The 22924-nt window shown below is 44.9% G+C and overlaps 2 protein-coding genes across 4 annotated transcripts in view; one reads left to right on the top strand and one right to left on the bottom strand.

The window, feature by feature from the left end:
* The window catches only part of RBM33 (RNA binding motif protein 33), a 127589-nt gene that overhangs the window by 42011 nt on the left and 62654 nt on the right, over positions 1-22924 (top strand). For all 3 annotated transcript variants that reach the window (XM_032394403.1, XM_032394402.1, XM_032394401.1), the window contains 4 exons: positions 7579-7750; positions 12868-13076; positions 16302-16590; positions 22550-22608. In XM_032394403.1, coding sequence (XP_032250294.1) covers positions 7585-7750; positions 12868-13076; positions 16302-16590; positions 22550-22608 — 723 coding nt within the window. In that variant the 5' untranslated portion in view covers positions 7579-7584. The remainder of the gene's footprint in view (positions 1-7578; positions 7751-12867; positions 13077-16301; positions 16591-22549; positions 22609-22924) is intronic.
* On the bottom strand, positions 1397-3704 carry LOC116625658 (40S ribosomal protein S15a-like). The gene is made up of 2 exons (XM_032394404.1): positions 3498-3704; positions 1397-3385 (listed from the first exon to the last, which is right to left on the bottom strand). Exons 1-2 carry the CDS (start codon positions 3546-3548, stop codon positions 3029-3031), a joined length of 408 nt encoding a protein of 135 aa, XP_032250295.1. The 5' UTR covers positions 3549-3704; the 3' UTR covers positions 1397-3028.

The raw sequence follows: 22924 nt of genomic DNA, 5'->3' as shown, positions 1-22924 counted from the left end.
ACAGTTGAGTGTTTGTTCAAGTTACTGCCCTTCTTCTGGTCAGAAGCAGTTCTGTGACCCCAGAACGTTCCCTCTTTCTTTCTCGTCAGTCCTGACTTCTCAGAGGTAAAAAGTGTTCTTATTTGTCACCTGATATTAGTCTTTCCTAATCATGTAGTATGTAATTATTACTCTGTGTCTAACTTTTTTTGTTCGACATAATGTTTTTGAGACTCATCCAAGTAGTTGTGTATGTCAGTAGTTCACTCCATTTTAGGGATATACCATTCGTGTTCATTCTCCTGATAATAGGTATTTGGGTTTCCTTTTTTTTTTTTTTTTTCTTAATTAAAGATCTTTATTTATGGGACACCTGGTTGACTCATTCAGTTAAGCATCTGCCTTTGGCTCTCAGGTCATGACTCCAGGGTCCTGGAATCCAGTCCCGCATCGGGCTCCTTGCTCAGGGGGGAGCCTGCTTCTCCCTCTGCCTGCTGCTCTCCCTGCTTGTGCTCTCTCTCTCTCTGGCAAATAAATAAATAAAATATTTTTAAAAAAGGTATCTGAGAGAGAGAGCACAAGCAGGAGCAGAGGTAGAGGGAGAAGCAGACTTCCCGCTGAGCAGGGAGCCTGACTCAGGGCTCAATCCCAGGACCCTGAGATCATGACCTGAGCTGAAGGCAGATGCTTAACTGACTGAGCCACCCAGGCACCTGGGTTTGCTTTTTTTTTAAAAGTCATGAATAATTAGCTATAAAGATTATTTTATATATCTTTTAATGGATGTATCTTTTTGTTTTCCTTTGTATTAACTATAAATGGAATTACCGAGAGACAGAGTAGAAGTTAATTCTGTAAGAAACAACCAGAGTGGTTGTATCATTTTGTATTCCCTGTGGTCCTGCCCGAGAATCTCCATTCTCCATCACTTGATAGTGTAAGTCGTTTCCATGTAGTCCTTTGACTTGGTGGGTCATTATGGTTTTAGTGTGTGTTCCTTTGATAACTAATGATATTGAGCACCATTCCATGTGCGGATTCCACTTCCAGATCTTCCTTGTGTCCATTTTTAGTCTTTTTTAAAAAATGAGGGTTCTTGTTAATCTTTGTCCATACGTGCTGTACGGAGTGTACATACGCCACATAGAGAATATGTATTGTGTGTGTATGTTCTGCATAGAATATATTATATATCTATGTCGACTGTTTGTATTCTAGATAAATTTTTTCAAGATTGATTTATTTGAGAGAGAGCACAAGAGGGAAAGGGAGAGAGAATCTGAAGCAGACTCCCCACTGAGCACAGAGTCCCGACATGGGACTTGATCCCACAGTCGCAAGATCGTGACCTGATCTGAAACCAAGAGTCAGACGCTTAATTGACTTAGCCACCCAGGTGCCCCTAGATAGACAGGTAGATGTTTACAGACAGATAGATGTTTATATGTATAGTGAATATTTTCTCTGAGGCTGTGGCTTATGTTTTAATTTTCTTAAAGGTGTATTTCATGAGCAGAAAATTTTACTTTGATGAAGACCAGGTAATTCTGTGACCCAAGAAATCTTTGCCTGTCCCAGAGTTGCAAAGATATTAGCCTATGTTTTCTTCTGGAAGCTTTGTAGTATTAGCTATTTGTAGTTTAGGTTTATGATCTCTCTCAACTAATATATTTATGTGTTGTGTGTATGAGTTTCACTTTTTTCTGTATGTTTATCTGATTGTTGCGCCATTATTTGTTGTAAACCTTTCCTTTCCCATTGAATTGCCTTAGTCCTTATGTTGGGACTTAATTGACCATTTAAGTTTGGGTCTCTTTCTGGAACCTCTTTTGTTCCCTTGCCAATATTACACTGTCTTGATTACTGTGGCATGAAAGCAGGTGGTGTAAATCAATCAGTTTTGTCTTTCTTTTCAAGATTGTTTTGGCTATTCTAGGTACTTTGAATTTCCATATAAATTCTGTAACTGATTTGCCAATATCTACTAAAAATCTGATGGGGGTTTTGATAGAGAACACATTGTTATCTTTCCATCAAACTGGGGGAAAACTAATACCTTAATAATCATGTTGCCTGTTAATAAACACACTTTAATTCCTCATTTTCTACCTGTGCTTTTATTTCTTTGACCTCTTTGAAAGACTAGAAATACTGAAGGCATTCATTCTTACCTGGTTCTTGATGGTAGGGGAAGTGCTCAGTGTTTCATCAAGTAAGTAATAGGAGCGCACTGGAGGTTTGTGTTTGTTTGATCAGATTTCTAGTTTGTTGAGATTTTTTTTTTTAAGTGAGAAATGGGTGTTGAATTTTGTCAGTGCTTTTTCTGCATCTTTTGAGATACTCCTGTGGCTTTTATCCTTTCTTTTATTAATGTGAATTAAACTGACTTTTTAAGAACTATTAACTATACTCCAGACTTCATATCCTTTTAACGAGACATTTTTTATGTCTTCTTACTGTTTTGGGATCCAGTTTAGGGGCCCACACTGTTGTGTCTCCTCTGGTCTGTGCCAGTTTGTCAGTCTGCCTGCGTTTCACAACCATACTGGTCTAGAGGTGCACTGGCCACGTATCCTATAGAATGTCTTTCAGTCTGGGCTTGTCTGATACTTTGCTCATGATTACACTGTGGTTATGGGTTTTGGAACGCCACAGAGGTTCGGTGCCCTTCTCATCCATCATACCACTGGGTATAGAACCTCCCTGGCAATGTTCTTGGTGATGTGGTCATATCCTGTTTGCCAATTACAGGTAGTAGGTCTGTAAAGTGTGGTCTTTCCTTTTCTGTGCTCTATTCCTTAGAAGCAAGTCCCTAGTAGTCTGCCGTTAAAGCAAGGGGGGAAGGACTGGACTTTCACCTCTGGAGGAGGGTTTGGGGGCAGGGGTGCTATCTACATGTATTTGGAATTTTTCTGTAAGAAAGTTAAATTGATTTTTTGAACCTTATTTTTTTTTTCCACTACCATATCAAATTTATTATTCCAATGGCACTAATACAGCTGGAGGTGCTCACAGTGACACCGCACAAGGTTTCCTGCCTATTACATCCCTAGAAAAAGAATCCCAGTATTTTCCCTCCTGTGTGTTTTCGTCTTGCTTCTTCATGGTCCATGATGCCAGCTGAGGTTGTCAGTACAGTGAAAACAAACTGGCAGGATGGGAGCAGGTTATTCTGCCATTTTTCTAGATCTTTCAGTTGTACATCAAATCTGGGGCTGATCTCTCCACACTTGTTTAACCTGCCCGTGAGGTTCACAACAATTTTCCCCTCTCTGTGATCATCAGTGATTTCAAATTCGCCAGTGTAACCATGCTTCATCATCACAGTGAGAAACCGGACGATGGCTTTGGAGCACGGCCTAATAAAAACCTGGCGTTTGCCTCTCTTCTCAGCATTGTTTTTTTTCTCATTAAACTTTTGTTTTAATGGATCTCAAAATTCTGTGACAGATTTTTGGTCAAGTTGTTTCCATTAAAAAGTACTGATTTTAAAAACGAATGACTTAAAACTGCCACACACACAGAGAAATGCTCTTGAGAGCATCTGCCAGGACATTCATGTGCACCATTATGGCGGCATGGAAAGAGGGCAGAAAGAGCGATTTTTTTTTTTTTTTGAATCTTAAATCAACTTCGTGCTTCTGGCTAAACCTCACTTGGTTGTGATGTATTTCCTTTTTATGTTTTGCTGGATTTGCATGTGCTTTTATTTTGTGTCTGTATTTATGAAGAATTCTAAGGTCTGTAATTTTCTTAGAATTTTTGTGCAATTTGATTGCTCCATCTTTCAAACTTGTAAATTTTCACTATTTAAAAAAAAGATTTATTTATTTTGGAGAGAGAGAGAGCGGGGAGAGTGTGAGTGAGCAAGCAGTGGGGAGGGGGCAGAGGGAGAAGGAGAGAGAGAATCTCAAGCAGATTCCCCGATGTGTGCGGAGCCTCATGCAGGGCTTAATCTCAGGACTCTGAGATCATGACCTGGGCCGAAATCAAGAGTCAGATGCTTAACAAGACTGGGCCACCCAGGTGCCCCTAAATTTTCACTATTGGTAGAATTAATATTTGTATTTGATTTGTATTTCATAGTATAATAAAGAATTATTCTCTATTAAATATTCTGTAAGCATTAAAAATTTTTGGGAAGTTTTTTAAAACTGTTCTCTAACCCCCCCCCCCCGCCCCGCCCCAGCCCCGTTTCAGAGAACTACCTGTTTTTTCCCCTTGGGTTTGCGAAAGAAATATTGAATTTTCATTTAAAACGCTGAAATCACAGGTTCATTTCAGAATTATCTGGAGAACTTAATATATGCAGGTCTGGGTCTTGCTTCCCCTTAGACTTTCTAATTCTTTATGTATACCTTTAACCCATGAACAACGCTGGGCTTAGGGGCACTGGTCCCCCCGCTCAGTTGAAAATCTGCGTGTAACTTTTAACTCCCCCAGAACTTAACTACTAAGAGCTTACTGTTGGCTGGGAGCTTTACTGATAACAGAAATAGTCGATTAATACCTATTTTGTATGTTATATGTATTATATGCTGTATTCTTACAATAAAGTAAGCTAGAGGAAAGAAAATGTTATTCAGAAAATCATAAAGAAAATACATTTACAGTACTGTATTTACCCCCCCAAAAAATCACATATAAGTGGACCTGTGCATTTCCAACCTGTGTTCAAGGGTCCAACTGTATGTGAGAAGATTTTGATAGAGTTGTCTATTTTTAAGGAACTTTCATGATGGTTTTCATGTGTACCCTCTGTTAAGAATTACGATTACATCTTCAAGTTTTCTAGATAATTAAGTAGTTAAAAATCAAGCCTTTGAGTATTTTTGGCAAAGCCTAATAATGAGATCACAGATATACACACGTATTTAACTTCTTACAAAATAGAATCTTAGGATAATTTGATTTTTATGTCACTGACACTGCCCTTCACTGGAGCTTTATTTGTGAATAGAATACTAGCTAGTACTTGTTAAAAACTGTGGAGAAAGTCAGCAGTTTGGCAGATAGGTTATTTGATTCTGTAAATCATATGGCCAAAAGAGATGCTTTTTTTTTTTTTTTTGAGCCCAGTGTTTAGTAATCAGTGCCTGAAGGCATGAGTCTAGCTCAGTGAAGGTTGTCAAGTAGTAGGCTGTAGTTGAGGCAAGCGAGGCCGGGCCCTGCTTTGGTGTGAGTTCTGGGCTTGTGTAGTTCAAGGCTTAACTGGACTCTGAGACTTAGACCAGAAGCTTGCATTCCAGGAATTGAATTGCTCAAAAAACTACCTTATGCTGTCCTTTTGCAGTCCTGCCTTCCCTCCATTTCTAATCACTGGCAACCAGTATGATGTTTTCTCTTGGAGAACGTCCTGTGAATGGACTCTTGGCAGTGTATTGTGATTGACTTCTCTCATCCCACATGGCTTTTGCCATTTCACCCCATGTGTGTATCAATAGCTCATTCTGTGTTATTGCTCATCAGCACTGGATGGATCCGGTTTATGTATCCATTCACTTACTGTTGATCCAGTTTTGGTGATCCAAAAGAGAGCAGTAAATATTTTCCTACAGGTTTTTTACATGAACATAAATGATCATTTCTCTTGGGTAAATATCTAGGAATGCAATCGATTGCTGGGTCATAGACTGGATTTGTTTGTCTCTGGTGGGTTGTAGTATTTGTTTCAAAGAAACAATTTTCAACTCATCCTTGTTGTCCTCTTTAGATTTCTTAAATGGAGATTTGGATGCAAAATAAGCTTTATTAATTTCAGCCTTTCATGTTTCATGTTAAACTTGCTTGGAAAGTCTTTGAACTCAAATTATTGTTAATGGTTGAATTAGAAATGACCGTTGTAGGAAGTAGAATCTTTGCTTTATTGGTAGCCATTTCTTTTCTTCCTCTGTGGTCTTGCTACTCAAACGTGTGGTCTCTGGACCAGCGTGTTAGGTTCACCTGGGGCTTGTTAGAAATGCTGAGTCTCAGGCCCTACCATGGACCTGTAGAATCACAATCTGATCTGTATTTTAACAGGATTCCCAGTGATGGGTATGAACATTAAATTTGAGAAGCACTGCTTTGGAGCATTATGGAAGTGGGGAAGAGTACTTTGTAAAGGAGTTTACCTTTGAGTGTAGTACAGCATGAACCTAGCTGGGTCCCATCATATATGTTACTCATTTTGGTTTCAGATATTCAGTAAGACAGAAACAATGATCTCAAACCAACAAAATGCCAAGACTTTGGTACTGTAAAATTCTGTGGTAGACTAAATGTCAGAATACTGAAAGGCGGTGGTATCATAGTCATTAGGCTTAAAATCTAGTTTACATTCATCATTTTATCTTCAGGCATTTGAACCCCTGAAGATGTGAAAGACTTGAAGTATTTATAGCAATGAGTATGTGCATTTGTAGTTGATCTTTTTGCACAGAAAATGTTGGGAAAAGAATACAAAACAGTTGTATCTTTGGTTTATGTTAAATTTTTTCTTGTGCATTTTTTAATAAAGTAGTTCATCTTTGTTTCTCTAAAGAGTAAAGGACATTTAAAATTATGAATTACGAGAATAAAGGGGCAAATTCTGTTTTCTTTACATGTACAAAAAGTATTTAAATGAACTTGGCGCTCGTAAGTCCCTATCTTACCTTGCAGGAGGCCGCTAAGACCTAGTACAAGGGGAAAAGTGGTCAGTATCAAAGGGAACATCGGGGTAAAGTAAGAACTGTTGATGAAGAAATTACTTTTAGTTGGGACTAGATTAGGCAGTATTTTTGTAGGAATGCTGACATAATAAAATAAAAGATAAAAGCTGGTTTTAGTGTGACTGAAAAAGAGTAGTTTTGCTGTTGCAGTATTCTTAGCCAGAGGCAGCGATGGCATGAACTCTGGACGGTGGGATAAAGGAGAGGGTAAGAGTGAGTGAGGAAAGATTTTGGAGTCTGAAGAAACCAACCAACCTAACAGCAGGTTTGGTGTGTGTCTAGAATAAAAATCATGGTAGATGAGGTCAGGAGTTTCTGGAAGTGTTGGGCGTATGTGACAGGAAGGAGTATGCTCTCATCGAATATAAGTTATATAACTCATGGAATTCCAGTGTTAGTTTAATGAATATATTGAATTTTGCTGGAATCTGGATCAGACTTGAGGCCAGCAGGGCCTTTTTGGAATTCATGTTTCTTGGGCCCCCTGGCTGGCTCAGTTGGTAGAGCATATGACTCTTGATCTCGAGGTGGTAAGTTTGAGCCCTAAGTTGGGCGTGGAACCTACTTTAAAAAAAAATTTTTTTTAAATAGGAAAAAAAAAAATTCATGTTTCTTCTCTCAGAAGTATAAGTAACAACAGTATATATTGTATATTAATTACAAGCAGGAATTGAACTTTTTCTAACTTTTTTTTTAATGTTTGAGATTATTTGTTCCTGGAATCAGTTTAGTGTTTTACATGGTCTTGTCATGCAACATTTTACAATATCTTTACATCTTAAATATAAAGAACCTTTATATATATATGATTTTATATATGTATATATAAAATCATGCTTCAGTATTTAAATCAAAAGAATGTGAACTCAGTCTCCCTCCCTTTTTGTTTTGTATGTCTGCATTGTAGGGAGGTATGGAAACTTTGGAACTACAGAAGGACATAAAAGAAGAATCAGATGAAGAAGATGATGATGATGAAGAATCTGGACGATTACGTTTCAAAACTGAAAGGAAAGAAGGAACAATTATTAGGCTCTCAGATGTAACTAGAGAGAGGAGGAACATTCCAGAAACTTTGGGTAACTTTTTTTTGCCTGTCTCCCATCCTCCTTCACTCCCATTTCAACTTCCTCTATAGTGCTATTATGATGAATCAAATAGGTAGAAACAGTTCGACTTCATAGATTATTGTGCCATCTAGAGAGTGGATGGTCTGTGTGAAGTTAGAGCTGAGTTACGGTGCTGTAAAATTAATTCTATAAATTCTATAAAAATGACTGTCTTCTGGATTAAAAATGTTTGAATAAAATATTTGATTGCCTATTTTTTTAATAGCTTTTTCTTTTGGAGCTGATGGCCTGGACCTACTCTCATGCATACCATGCAGGTCTTGGCTGGCTCTGGAAAGGTGGTGTAGGGATGGTGCAGGGCCATTTGATCCCTCTGGAGGGCTAATTCTGGACCAGACTATTTGTATTTTGTACCTGTGAGTGTCATTATAACCATCGTTTTTCTATTTTCTTTTTCTCAATGTCATTTCCTCTCCATGTTTTATGAGATAAGGTGACTTGTTTATAGACGTAATCAATTGAACATCATTCTGAGCAAACCCTGCTTTTAAAGATCTACAGCAGGCTGTTGCTGATCAGCAGAGAGTCTTTTTCACAATTCACCCTACCCTACCCCCAGTGGTTTCTTTTTTCCAGCGTCCATTGCAAAGCATAAAGCGGTGGTTCTCAAACAGAATCACCTAGAAGGCTTGTTAAAACAGATTCCTGGACCCACTCCCAGCTTTTCTGATTTAGTAGGTTTAGGGTGGTACCCAAGGAAGTTGCATTTCTGATGATTTGCCAGGTGATGCTGCTCCTCTGCTCTGGAACCTGTACTTTAAGAACCACGGGGATATTGTACTGTATTCTGAGGAGGAGGGTGGGTGGGTGGGTGAGAGGACAAGGTTTACCTGCTTTCGGGTCTTGGTCAAAATAAAAATCAAGAAACTACCCATCAGTCACTACATTTACTACTTCTTAAACCATTATTTTGGCCCTTTTCATTTGGAAACATGAGCACGGATCTGTAAGTGGCAGATGTGAATTCTTCCTGAGGACGCCAAGCTCCCAGTGTGTACAAATTAACAGTAGTGAGCCAGTCTTACTTACCATGTTACTTTACTAAGTGAGATTTATGGAGAGATTGTTAGACTCCTGGCGGTCTACTTCTTTGCCCTCTGATTTCCTCCTCCTCTAGCTTTTGACCCAAGAATTCCCTGGACTTTTCAATCAAGTTATGCTGTAAAGTTGCCTGTTGGTCTGAAGCAGGACAACATAAGTTTCTAAGAAAGAGGATCTGAAGTTGGCCTTGGGAAAACAGGAGGAGGGGAAAAAAACAAAAATGTATCTTCCGGCGGGAGGAATTGGTAACATTACATACTGGAGCAGACCTTTCAGGTTTGGGCTGGAGTAAGATTAACAAGGGAGAGTGGGTGCCCCTGGCTGAACGGCGGAGGGCAGTGGGCAGTATCTTATTAGAGAAGCGGCATAGGTTTGGGGCTGGGGATGAATTCATCACTTTTCTGTGGTTTTGTCCTGGCTGTGGCATTGTTACATAACTGGGGTAGCTACAGGTTCTAAGGATGTGAAATCACTTGGCAAACACCAAGAAGGGCCTCTCCTGTCTGTGGCCAGCTCCCTCTAGGCCAGGGTGGAGGTCACTTTCCCCTGAACCTCGAGGCCTCTGCCCACCTCCTGTCCTCAGGTGGGGTCATCTCTCTCTGTGCATTGTACTTGCCCCAGGCACTGACAGCACATCTTGAGGTGTCCCTCCTGCTTGTGTTTATCATCCGTGTTGCTTCCATTCCTACATCTCAGGACCTTTGCCTCATTTTGCTCTTTTCAGGGTCATTTGTACCTTCTGAGAGAAGAGGTTGGAAGGGGTTAGTGGGAGGCAAGCCGGAGCCTTTAAATACAAGGGAAGAGAGTCTGGAGGCAGAGGGGCTGTAAGCATAAACAGTTTGGACATTGGCCATTCTTTTAAACATTAAGAAATAATGCATTCGTGCAGATTTGGCCAGGTAATAGGGCAAGTGGAAATGGTGCTTAAATGTGTCTTTCTCTGCTCCATATGAGTGAGCCCTGACATAAGCAAGCTTAGTGTTTGAAACATGAGTTTTCTAGTAACTCAAAGTTAGGCTTATTCCCAGTACAAAAAGGAGTTTTCTGTCCATTTACAGATTGGTTTCCTAAAACAGTGCACTCTTATTACCCTGATCCCACTCCCACCCACCAACAAAAGGTTAGTTTTACATATAAGAAAATATTGATTGAGAAAGAGAAGCTGCTACAGTATTTGGTAAACTAGAAATCTGCATAAGTTTTACCCGTCAGTTTATTTGTATGCTCCTGGTGATAGAGATAATCAGTTTCAGGTTCTGTATAGAAATACTTAGATTTATTTGACTGTATAAAGCTGTTTACCCACTTTTTGTAATGGGATTAAAATATCTTGCTACCAGAGTCCCTACGTCGTCTCATATGTTATGTATTTCTTGACAAATGATGTCTTTTAATATTTTGAATACAAATAAAAATGGTTTTGTTATATCATCGATTAATGTTGAGAACCTTCCACTCTTTAAAAAGAAGACTGAAATCACGCTCTGGCCATCCCCCGTTCCTGACCCTTTGGTCTGCATGTGGGTAGTGAGTTCCCTTCAGAACCTACAAGGGTGTTGTTGGGTCTCTCTTAGGTGTTCCCAAATTCACATTGGGGACGTTGTCGTTCAGTGGGCCAACCACGGATTTGTATGCAGCTACAGAACCTGGTACACAGTCGCTGATGTGTATTTTGAATTCAAGTAGAATTTGGGGCTTTCATGTAGGTTAAGATCTTAAGTAAGGAGCTCAACCAGCATTCTGGGAACTAAGCCTTTCAGAAAATGTGACTTTTTCTCAGTTTCCCTGAGGGTGGTACAAAACCACATGCTTAGCAGATAGATTCGCTCTTCTGTTCAGGGGATGCCTTGGGGTTTAAGGGCTTAACTCTCCTGTGGAACCCAGCTGAGAAGGGTTTCTAGAACTGATTTGTGTAAGGGAGTGATGTATTTTGAATGGAAATGTCAAAAGCCATCTCTAAAAAGTAGGTGTCAGTGACTGGTTTTTCTAAAGTCTCAGCACAGAAGTTCAGAGCTGTGGGTTCTTTGGCCCTAGGAGGTGGACCTGAGGTTCTCTTGGAGAGCAGTACGTGCAGTACCCGGAAGACTACATTCATGTTAGTTAGGCCTTTTTTATGCATTAGTCTATGAGTAGGCATCTAGATTTTGGAATACTCTAAATTTCATTGGCACATGTAATATGTTAAGTTGTATTTTACTGCTTTAACCCAAAGAACATTCTTATCATGTCCACATAATGTTCTCTTGAAATAATACCCTTAGTTAATTTTATTTTTAAGGCCAAGGATCTGTGGGAAGAATGTTTTCATCTAGTAATAAACAGTTCAAGATTGATAGTGGCAGCAGTAGGATCCTGCCTTCAGTTTACACAGTGGTGCTTGTATTACAAGCAAGGTTTTTTACAAATTGCTTGATTCAAATTCTCTTGTTAAAAAAAGAATTCAGACTATCATTTGTTATTTTTATTTTGCCAAATAAGCTGTGTATTCTCTAAATATTTATTCATTATGTATTAGTCCAACTATTATAAAAATTGTATGCAAATGTTTTTCTTAAGCACGTTTTAGAAAAGGACAATACAGTGTAAAACTTTGTTACATTGAGCTATATCTTTTTACTTTAGAATATGGACATAGTTCAGAAAACACTTAAGAGGAAATTAACATTTCAGTTGAAGTTACAAATGTAATTTCCATCCTGTCATATTTTGGTGACCTTTTGTGACAGCTTGTCTCAATTGGAGGAAAGCATTTTTACTTGCTGATTAAAGATGTCATTTGAAACCATTTTATTACTAGGGATAGTGAAATTAATCTTGACACTTAGAACCACTAGAAAAATAATTGCTGATTCACCGCATAAAATGTGTATGTGAACCAATCATGTAGTCAAGATTAGAGTAAAAGTCTGTGCTTGTTAAGAGGAGATTAAATTTGCTTTTGAATGGGGTCTAGATTTATTTGAAGGGGAGGGGAATACCATAGAAACAATATCAAGAAAATGAAATGTGGCTTAGAGATTTTGGAAGAGTTTGGAGATGATTAGGGAATCCAAGGTAGGAGATGAACTGGTAATGTTTAAAATTTGCCCTTCACTGTGGAAGAAGGTGTAAGAATGTCTTTCGGGATTCGGTGAAACCTTTAGAAGGTGTATATTTGTTAATGTAAGATATCACAGTTCAGATATTTTAAAATAAAGGAACCGTATATGAATAAGTCAGCTTTTCTCTTTTAGGAATTAAGAATAATGTGCCAACTGAGGTTTTTTAGGGCCAGAGTCCGTGTTTTTTTGTGACCTTAAAGCATTGGTCAGAGAGGTGAGCATTTCCTGGGTGTCCCACAAGCATTTGCATTAATGAGTTTTTTCTTCTGTGACTTTGCTCTCATCCGATATAACTTCCATATCAGACTGCATGGATAGAAGTCTTTTTTCACAGAGTAAAGGTCTTTTTTGATAAATCTGAAATGATAATGAGTTTTCCATTGTAGGAAATTGATTTCCGAGTGTTTTCATTAATAGCTTGTTTACGTCAGAACAAGCAGGAATGTGTTTTATTTCTTCATTTGGAGTCTGTGTGCCGCCGTGCACCCGTCCTGCTTGTACTGGTCTCATGTGGCCATTGTGCTGGCGTGGCAGGGGCCTGGCCGAGCCCGCTCCTCCCCTGCGCAGCCCGCCGGCCGTGAGGAAGGGATCGCAGCAGCTTGAGGGCTGTGTGAAGTCGGGCCCCGGCCCCTTCCTTTTAGCTTCCCTCTGCACATTTTTGTGGTTTCAAGTGAAAATACCATGGCTCCTGTGCCTCAGTACACGGTACACGGGAGGGGCATGTCTTCACTTAACAGGTGTTCATGTAACGGCTGTGAGTGTCGCTGGCTGGACCCTGCTTGCTGCCGACAGTCTAGTTCTCTCCTGGGGCTGAGGCACTTGCTGTTTCGGGGTGTCTGGTCATGTGTATCTTCCCTGTTTTTCCCTGTAAATCTAGTTTAGGCTATTTGAAGGTATCTAACATATGTGCATCTTTTCAAATAGAGCTTTCAGCGGAAGCCAAAGCTGCATTGCTTGAATTCGAAGAAAGAGAGCGACAGCATAAGCAGGGGCGCTATGGTTCGAGGCGGGGAGGAAGGAGAGGAGGCTCTGTGGTGTGTCGTGGAATGGGAGACCAGAGGAGAGAGAACAGCGAGCGAGTGAGAATAAAAGATCACAGACCTGCCCTGCTTCCGACGCAGCCTCCTGGCGTGGTAATGTCTAGTTTTATTGTGATAGTCCGAGACTTTAGGACAAATGAAACAAATGAAAATGTGCCTTTGTGGGTTTCATACTTGGTGTGTATCTCCTAGTCTGAAATGAAGGTTTCGTAGTAGGAATAATGGCGAAAGTTTCTTTATAATGCGATCTCACCACTGGTCTTATAAATTCATCTCTCCTGGTATTCGAGTAGTACAAGAAGAATTCCGTACACAGCTACTTACGGAGAAGGGAGTAACAAGAGGCTTAAGTCTTCAAGTGACAAGAACCACAGAGGAGCCTGGCTTCTGTCCTCTCCCTTCTTGGAGCGGACTGCTGTTCCTGAGCACCCCTACTCAAAACGGTGGCTGTGTCACATGTAGAATCCAGGCGGTGTTGGTGTGTTTTTTCAAAATAGTCTTTCCTTTATACTGTTTACCAGAGGTTTCTCCTCAAGTATAGCGGTTTCTCGTAGAGTAGCTGTCCTGTCCTGTCCATAATCATCTACTTGGAATTTCAGCTCAATTTGCATTTCCTGTGCCTTTCAAAGATGAGATATCGCACAAGCAAAGAAAGGAATTGTAGTGATTTTTATGTTCTTCTGGTTAGCTTTAGGATTTTATGGCTTTTTCCTTTAGAAGTCAGTCTCCATCTACCACATGTCCCTCCTACATTTTTATCTGAATTTAGGGGAAAGTCACACTTCGCCTCTTTGTAGAAATATTCAATGTTAGGATGCATTCACTTGTGAAATAAGGTAGAGCAACTGTTTTCATTCTTAAGCTTCTCACATAGCAGAAAGGCTGGACCTTTCGTTTCTTCTTTTTCTTCCCTGCTCCATACCCTCACCCTTAGCCTCCGCTTGCCATGTATTGAGCAGCCAGTTTGGTTATTTTGGCCTTGGAGGAGAGGGGGGCAGCCACACAGGGGGACCTGTTTTTGTGTAATTGTGTCTCTGTGATCCTGGAAGGGTAACTTTTCTTATCCACAAAGAGAGGAGGTGTGCCCAGCCAGCCTCCTGCAAGAGAGGCTGGGCTGAGAGGAACTGTGAGCGCTTCAACATTGTTAGCCAAGTGGAAGATGGCCTGGGCCATAGACGGTTTGCCAGCCGAGGTGGGCTCTGCAGCTCACTGTGAACTGGGGATAAGCCTGTGGTGTGACCTGCTCGGCCTCCTGGTGCTCTGGGCTGTAAGCTCTGTGCCCACCTTTGCTAGTCGTGGTGTTTTACAGTTTCATTTACTGGGAGGACCAAAGTTGTCGGAGATGAACTTAACCTTGCTCCCACCTGTGTCTGTCCTCAGACCACAAACGCTCTTGATCCTGGTTACTCCCCACCGCAGCTCGACTCTCCAGAGCTCTGGGAACGATATTCTTACGTCCTTGCATCAGTGTATATTCTCTTAGGTTGGTCCCTTGCTGCCTGGGCTCCGCTCCCTTCACTTCTTCCTGAGGGTGCTCTGAGAATCGCTGCCTCCCCTGTGCTGGTCCTTCCTGCCGCACTCTGGCGCCTCGGGCACCCTGACCTCCTGCACCCTGAGCCTCTCCTACGTAGGGCTGCGCTGTGCTCTCCTTCCTCTGTCTCCTTCAGCTGCCTTCTTGTCAGCCCTCCTTTGGGTTAGAGCTCCTGCAGGGGGGGCATCGCCTTCCTGCCTCCAGCCCTCTCTGTGCAAGTCTGAGTCTCCAGCCCTCACCTCTTGCCAGCTCTGCGTTCCCCACGTGCTTTCTGGCTGTCCCGTGCCTCTCCACACGGGTGGCCTACAGCCCCTAACCTCACTTGTTTCAAACACGGGATTTCCTTAAAACGCCTTTGTGTTCTTGAGTGGATGACCCGCATTGTGTTCACTGTCAGTTCAATTCAGATCTGACTCAGATGACCCTCTGTTCGTGGTGATAAGACAGGATCCCTAACTGTCCTGTGCAGAGGTGCACGTTTCACCTGCCACGAGTTAGAAGAGGGAGCACACTGGGTTCTCGGAGCACGCGTAGCCGTGGATGTAGGCTGACACTGGAATCTCTGGAAAAGTCCTCTCTGAGACCAAGGCCATAGACGGTTTGCTTTCAGAATTCTCTTTGTGTCTCTGAAATGTCTCTTTCCCTGTTGCTCTTGGTCCAGCCGTGGCCGTTTCTTCCATTCAGCTCTTGCCGCGGCCTGCTGAGTGGTCTGTCTCAGTCGCTGCCAGCTCCGTCCGCCACGTCACCGGCCGTAAGTCCTCTTCATACCCGTGCTGTGTGCCGGAGCGACGGGTCCTGCGGCGGCCCTGGAGTTGGGAAGCCTCTGTCGTTTGGCGCTCTGGCAGGGAAGGTGGCCTGCGCGTTGGACCACGTGGTCTGTCGTGCGGCCCCGCCTCTGCTGCTTAGTGCGGCCGGTCTGAGGCGCGGCCGTGAGCAGGACTAGTGGAATCAGGTGGTCTGCGTTCTACTCCCAGGGCTTCTGCTTACCAGCTGCCTGATTTGTAAAAGCAGGGTCGTCATGAGGACCCCCTTCAGCGCACTGTCAGGGGGAGACCAGTTACTTTGCACTCGGACCTTGCGATGGGTGCTTAACGACACGGGGTGGCCCTGCGCTCGGCGGGCGTTGCGCTTGTGGCCGCCTCCCTCCCTTCGGGAATGTTGTCTGACCAGACCACCCCAGGACCCCTGACGGCTTCGAGTGTCTGTTTTCACACCCTTGCCTCCATCCGTCTTCTGTCTCCATGGCTGTGGCCACCTGCTGTCCTGCTTTCCCCAGCAGGTGTGTCTCTGCCCCTTTCCCGCCTCCTCTCCCACCCCCTCGGGGGAGAGCTAGGCTCTTCCCGGAGGCCTGGTGTCCGGCACGGCTGCTTGTGCCCATCCCGGCTTTCTTCCCTGGTTTTCCGAGGAGGAGAAGCAGGCCTGGCTGCAGGGGGGCCGAGGGCAGCTGGGGCTCTGCCTGCGGCGCGGTGCTTGGCTTGCTCTGGGCGGGCTGGTTGGCTGAACCGGGAGTTTTTAAGTCTTTGGCATCCATGCGCGTTATTTTGAGGCCACGATTTTTCCCTCTCTGCCCTGAGGCTGGGTCCCAGTGTGAAGTGGTGGTGCTCGCTGGGAACGGGCAGTGCGGCTTAGTGGCCCTGCGGTTTCGTCCAGGCTCTCGCTGGGAACGTACTTCTCAGCCGTGCGCGTACTCTCGAGCCAGCGTGAGTCTGTGAGGCGGTAGCCTTCCCCTACTCTTCTTCTGAATGTTGATTTCTGTGAATTTGTCTCTCTCTTTTCGTGGTTTTCAGACGCACTCTCCAAGACTGATGCCCCCTCCGCAGCCTCAGCCGCCGCCGCCGCCGCCGCCCCCGCCCGCGCAGCAGCAGCCCATCCGCAGTCTGTTCCAGCAGCAGCAGCTGCAGCCGCTGCTCCCCCTGCAGCACGCGCACCACGCCTCGCCGCCCCCAGGCGTGCACGTGCCGCCCCAGATGGAGGCCCCCAGGGGCATGCTGACCCCGCCGCCCGTGACCCCGCAGCAGCCTAAGAACATACACATCAACCCCCACTTCAAAGGGGCGGTGGTGACGCCCGTCCAAGGTACGTGTCTCTTCTGCTGTCGGAGGGCCGCAGGCTCCCGTGGCCAGGCCGTGCGCACGGGCAGGTCTGTAAGGACGGCTTGGCTCCTCTGCTGCGCCCTGCCCCCGACACGCGCCCGCTCGACGGGCCGAGCTCAGTTACTCAAGGGTTTGTACCTCTTATGATGTGGTGGAAAGCACTGAGCAACTTCTAACTTTCACGGGCAGCAGAGGTCATTGTGCGAGTGCCCGAGTTGGTATTCTTCATACGTTCTCTAGTGGGAATGTTTGCACACTGAGCGCATCCCACTCAGTGTGTGCTAGTTGTCATTTTCAGTGTATGACCGCCGGTGTTACTACGGACACGTATTGCCGAAGCCAGCAGGCCGCTTTGGAGCAGTGGATATGGAGCATATCTTCATGCAGCTGTTGAACACACATTGATTGAGATACTTCTCTATCTCTGGCGTTTGAGATATATTGCTGAAAAACAACAGATAAGCTTTCTGCAGTGGTGACCTTGCTTTCTGGCAGAGATGGGCAGTGAGCAGGAGACGTCACGGGAAGAATGTGTGCAGCCTGTTAGCGGACAGAGAGAGCAGAGCAAGGGCCTGGGGTCGGCTGTGTAACTTGGGAGACGAGGGTGGGACTTGGTGCAGATGTCAGAGTTGAGGGAGGTTGCAGAGCCAGGGATGTCACTGTTTCAGGGGAGAGGATCCCAGGCAGAGGGATCAGCAAGAGACGGTGAGGCCATGCCTTGGGTGTTCCAGAAACCAAAAAGAGATGACGTGACATAAGTGGAATGATAAGAGCAGAGAGGAACCATGAGACCCGCGTCACGTAAGACCTCAAGCCCTTCTAAGAGCCGTGGCTTTTCCTCTGAGCAAAATGGGCTGTGACTGGAGGAGTTTAAGCAGTGTGTGTTTAAGGAGCGACGTGATCCGGTTTCTGTCTTAAAAGGGTCATTCTTGCTGCCCTTTTGGTAATGGGCTCTAGGGGGCAAGGGTGGAAGCCGGCGTTCGGCCAGGGGAAGAGGACACTAATCCAGGCCACACATGATAGCGGCTCAGACTGGGGCGGTGGCAGTGATGGTGGAGAGCCGTCAGATGCTAGATAGAGTTGAGGACAGACCCAGCAGGATGTGGTGATGGACTGGATGGGTGTGTGGGAGGGAGGAGGCAGGAATGATGCATTTGGAGGGTGGACTTGCCGCCACTTGTGATGGGGAGACTGGTTTTTGCGGGGGGAGGACCCGAAGTTCTGTTCGGGATGTGCTCCATTTTGGGTGCTAGCGGGCCCTGCGGGTGGAGGGGTCTGGTGTACAGGCCGGAGGAGTCCGACGGGGCGTCTGGGTTCACGTACAAGTCGTGGGGTGGTTGGCACACAGGCACGTCTAGAGTCCGCACCCAGTGAGGGCCCCAGAGGAGGGAAGTGCAAGTGTAGGGAGAGCCCGAGGCCTGGAACTGGACAGCTGGGCGCCCTGCAGGGGGCAGGCAGGAGGAAGCCGAAAGAGTTGTGGGGGGCGAGTGGTGGAGGGGTGGGCTGCAGGCCGATGACCGCCCTCAGTAGAGGGGCCTTGGGGATTTTGACAGGTGGTTGTGGTGTCATGGGGAAGGTGCCTGCCTCACTTAGGTGGGCGAGGGAGAGATTGGGGGCATGGAAACGGGAGGGCATTGCATTGACGGTCTTTGAAGGTGTTTTGCTAAAAAAGAAGTTGGATGGTAATTGGTAGGAGGAAGTGGGCTTGAGAGAAGGTTTCTTATTTTCAGCTGGGAACACCAGCAGCCAGTTGAAGAGGAGAGAACTCATGGATGCAGGCGTGGGGGGACTGGTCCTCGCCAGGACCCAGCTCCCAGCGGCAGGGCTGCGGGCATGGCGGGACACAGGGGAGGGGGAGTGTTGCAGGTCTGGGAGAGAAGGTATGGAGTCTCCGTCTAGGGGAGTAGAGGAGTGGATGGGCTGGCGGGGGACAGTAGGCTGTGTTGAAGCCCCCTTGAGCTGTGTGGTGGTGAACTTGGCATCAGATCACAGCGTGGGTATGTGGCATGGACACAGTTTTGCATTTGCCAGAATCCAGGTGTTGGCAGCAGTAGAGGGTGGCGTTGCTTGTCACAGGTGAAAAGGAGGAGCGGTCACTGGGAGAGAGTGAGGTGGTGAGGTCGAAGGGAGCTGCGTAGAGATTGCGGAAACGTGGGTCACTGACGACGACCAGGTCTTGGATGTGGCCGCAGAGGGATGGAGGACGGTAGTCGGGGACCCAGGAGGCCGGGTACGGGAAGCATGGTCTCTGTCAAGACTAAAGACAGGGCTGGAGACAGTGGTCAGACAGGAGCTGAACTCTCGGGCGCGAGAGCCGCCGTTGGGCCAGCAGCCGGACAGCCGCTGGGGGTAGGCGTGACCCATCGGGTGACATGAGAGCCAGAGCTGGGGTCTGAAACAGCACTGGCAGCCCTGAGGGCCTCCGCCCCACCTGCAGAGCCGGCAGGAGGAAAACAGCCTCATCTTTGGGAGCGTTCGGTTTCCCTTTGAGCAAGAAGGGGGTGGCTGAGGCCCCCATGGGCTCCGCTGACACTGAACCTGCAATCCCGTAGTTGCAGAAGTTGGGGAGAAGCCGGAGATGGGACTTGAAGTGTGGGCGGAGGCCCTCTGAGACTGCGCTTTGCCCTTGGAGCACAGCTGTGAGGGTGATGGCGGCAGGCTGGCCTCGGGCGTGTTCCGGGAGACCGCTCCTGTTTCACACACCTGGGAGGCAGAGTCAGAGCGGGTCCCGACCCCCCCGGCAGGCTCCGCCTGTCCCCACCTCCTACTGGAATCCCTTGCTGGCCTCGTCCTCCGCCGGGGCTCTGCGCTCCTGAGGCTCGTGGTGCGGCTGCCGCGCTCCCTGCCGTCGTCCTGTGCCTGGCGCCCGGCCTGTGTCTCCGGCGGCAGCTGCGGGATGCACGAACCCCCAAATTAGAGGGGCCCTTGCCACCGTGGCTTCCCAGGACGGGCACCTGCAGTCGGTGTCGGTTTTCAGAGGAATTTTACTGAGGTCAGCATCTGTTACTGGGTATTTCCTCATAAACACTGAGTGGAAAACTGGCAGTTGGGAGGGCGCGCAGACTTCCTGCAGCCTAATACAAACAAACAGTATTAGACGTCCGGAGTGGGAAAGCTCCAAGGAAACCCCAGGACGTCTTCTAGATACGAAAACAGTGTGCCTTGCCAAAAAGTCAGCAGCCTGACAGGTACAGAATGCAGGCCTTGCGCCGCAAGGCTCATCATTCAGTAAATGTAAGATCAGCTTTCTGACAGTAGTTTTTACACTCTTCGAACCTGCTAAATGATTTTTCACCATGATGCTGGCTGCTGTAGAGCCCCCGTTCCTTCTCGTTAGCGTACCTTTGATCTTGAGCTAGGCTGATGCGGGGAGAGAGCGCAGCCCTGTCCTGGCTGGGCACACACGCAGGGCGCCGTTGAAGAGTCGAGTGTCCGTAGTAAACGAGCGAGCTCTTCCTGAGGGAGGCTGCCGGGGTCTGCGTGTCTCCTGTGCACAGGGCATCTGAGACCCCAGGGTCTCAGAGCCACAGGCCGTTGAAAGGTACATGAAAATGTTTTTAAAAAAGTAGCAGCGTAAGCACGTCTCTTCTCGATGGCACACATTTTCAGGGATGAAGAGGGTTCCATCATATTATAATTAACCAGTTTTGATGGAAATTTAACTTGTTTTCTAGATTTTTCCCTATTAAACTGTTGTAATGAGTTAAAAACTTACTCAGTTTAGTCCATTAAATACACGGAACAACAGAAAGATAAATGTTAAATATCAAATATTCCGAGTACAGAGTTCAGCTAGAATGGTGTAGTATCCTATTCCTCCATTACAAGTATCAAATTCTTCTGCTCACGGCGCAGAGGAAGGCAGCTAGTTGGAAGTGTCCCCTGCTCACGAGCCCGGGAGACTGCAGAGCTCCTGAGGGGCACTTGGCAGAGGCCTTGGCAGTCTGACCGAGGCCCTCTCTCCCGGCTGGATTTCTGATCTGCCCCTCTCACGCTGTCCTTAGGTGCTCTCGTTTGTCAACTTTCGTTCTTTTTCCCTTCTTTTCTTTTTTGTTGCTTTTTACAGTTTACTTTAAAAAAGAAAAGAAAGAAAAGCAAGCCAACTAACCAGAGGCTTCTGTGTAAGAAATCTGTTAATTATAATCAGATTCCTTCCCAGAGATCACTCCTAGCTTTCTTGTTCTCATTCGCCCCAGTTAAAGAGACCTATTTTTTTTTTTTTTAAATCTTTTTGTTGTATTCGAGGTTTCTGACAGGAATTGATGTTTAAATGCCAAGTTTAAAAATTAGTGGCACATAGTCTTGAAGGTTTGGGTACTTTATATTTGGTACTTAATTTAAAAACCATCACCTTTATATTGTTTAATATGTAGTTTATTTCTCCTTTGCTTTCGTTATAATATTTTGAGGTCAGAGATACTCTAATTGTTTCTTTCTCCACTTCACAATCTACTGTCTTGTTTCAGATAAATTGATGAACTCCTCCCCCTCCCCCAGTGCCTTTTAGGAGGGCTGTATAGATCTGGGGGCTGGAGCCTGTTCTATGTAAAGTCTCTCAGATTGACCTCATTCTGAAATTTCGATTTATTGGATTAGGCTCGCTCTCCCTCCCTTCCTCCCTCTCTCTCTCTCTCTTTCTCTCTCTCAGGACTTCTGCCATTTTACATTTTATCCAGGTAAGTGTCTTTTAGCCACACTTTGTGTTTGATGGGTCGTGACTCTGCTCCAAAAACACTATCACTTTAAATTGAACCCGAGGAAGTTTGACCCTCATTATAAGGCTTGATGTCTGGAGTTCCTTGAGTACCTGTAGTAAAGAAAATTTATCTTAGTGTTCTGTTTTTGAAGTAATTTTGACCTTTAAGCTGTATAATTTGTCTATTTCTTATTCAGCAGACATTTTTTAAATTAAAAATTTGGTATGTGATATTGTTACTTTTTTATTTTCTCTGTATCGTATGGCTGGTTGTTCTCTGTATGTCTGTGTTCTAATCTCTTGTAAGGACACCAGTCACACTGGATCAGGGCCCACCCACATGACCGCGTTTTACTGTAATCACCTCTTTGAAGGTCCATAGCCCAAATCCAGTCCTGTTCTGAGGGACTGGGGGTTGGGACTTCAGCACACACATTTGGGAGGGGGCCTCAGTTCAGCCGTAACACCTGACCACCTGAGAGCTTACTACATGCATCTGGCAGCACATTTTAATGAAAGATAACCACGCACCACCGTGGAGCAGTCCCTAGGTGGGTGGTGGTTTGTTTTTGTTTTTTTTTTTTTTCCCTCCAAAATCTAGATCAGTACAATGCATATGTTTTAAGTAGCTTGAGCATACCTTATTTAGCCCCAGGGTATAAAACTAACATGTGGCTTCTTCCCTACTATAAAATGTCTGTTTTTTAAAATTATGATTTTGTGTTCTTCCGGTAGATGGATTGGAGTTCTGCTTGTTTAAAAACAACAAAACCAAACTGAAAGTCTTGGCATAGTAGATTGTTCTTTGTAACACTACCATGGGTATGTGTGTTTTCCTCCCCCCCCCCCCCCCCCCATGATTCTAGAGGATTTAGATTTAAATTTGTATTTGATTGGAGTCAGAAACCGTAACTGGAGTAGATAGTCTGGATAACTGGGTGATGGATGTGAAACACAAGGCCATTTTTTATTTTAGAGGAGTAAGCTCTTTTTTTATTGCAAAACATCTTAGTGCTGAATAGGAATTCCCTGCTGAAATTTCAGCTTCTGCATATGCCGTTGTATGCTGGCAAGTTCTGCTCTCCCTTCCCTTATATGGGATTTAGGTTAAGTGTAAACTTAATGTATTACATGTATTTTACACATGGTATATATTTTTTATTAAACTTAACATACTGTATTCCTTTCTCAGTGGGTTTGTTTGTGAAGTAAACGGTGTTGGTAACCAAAGGTGTTTTCTTCCTAGTGCCCTTGCTGCCAGTCCCGAGCCAGCCGAGACCTGCTGTGGGGCCCCAGAGATTCCCAGTGAGTAGCAGCTGCTCCTTCTGCTCTGATAGGGATGAGCATACATTTACTAAGAAATATTAATACAGCAAATACAAGTTGTTCCAACTAAATATAAGTTTAAAGATTTGTAAATATTGACAATAATTTTTGCAGTGGAAAATGTTTGTTAAAAGCTTAAGGTCAATGGATTTTTGAGAATGGAATTAATTTTGTTTAACTGTAAAAGTGTTGAATCAGGATCATCATACAGTGCCTTTCATCTTAGAGTATGAATTTTGATTTCATTATTGCCGTACATTAAGTGAGAAAGGGCCTTGCTTTATTATCATGTGTG

This window comes from Phoca vitulina, unplaced genomic scaffold, assembly GCF_004348235.1.
Source record: "Phoca vitulina isolate PV1807 unplaced genomic scaffold, GSC_HSeal_1.0 scaffold80, whole genome shotgun sequence".
Classification (NCBI taxonomy): Eukaryota; Metazoa; Chordata; class Mammalia; order Carnivora; family Phocidae; genus Phoca; species Phoca vitulina.
The sequence above is the reverse complement of the archived record's forward strand: the minus strand, read 5'-3'. Positions and strand labels throughout refer to the sequence as shown.

Coding starts and splice junctions, on each gene's coding strand:
- LOC116625658 (XM_032394404.1), bottom strand. CDS start 3,548: ATGGTGCACATGAATGTCCTGGCAGATGCTCTCAAGAGCATTTCTCTG. Junction 3,386..3,497: donor TCAAGAGCATTTCTCTGTGT/GTGTGGCAGTTT, acceptor AAGTTTAATGAG/AAAAAAAACAATGCTGAGAA.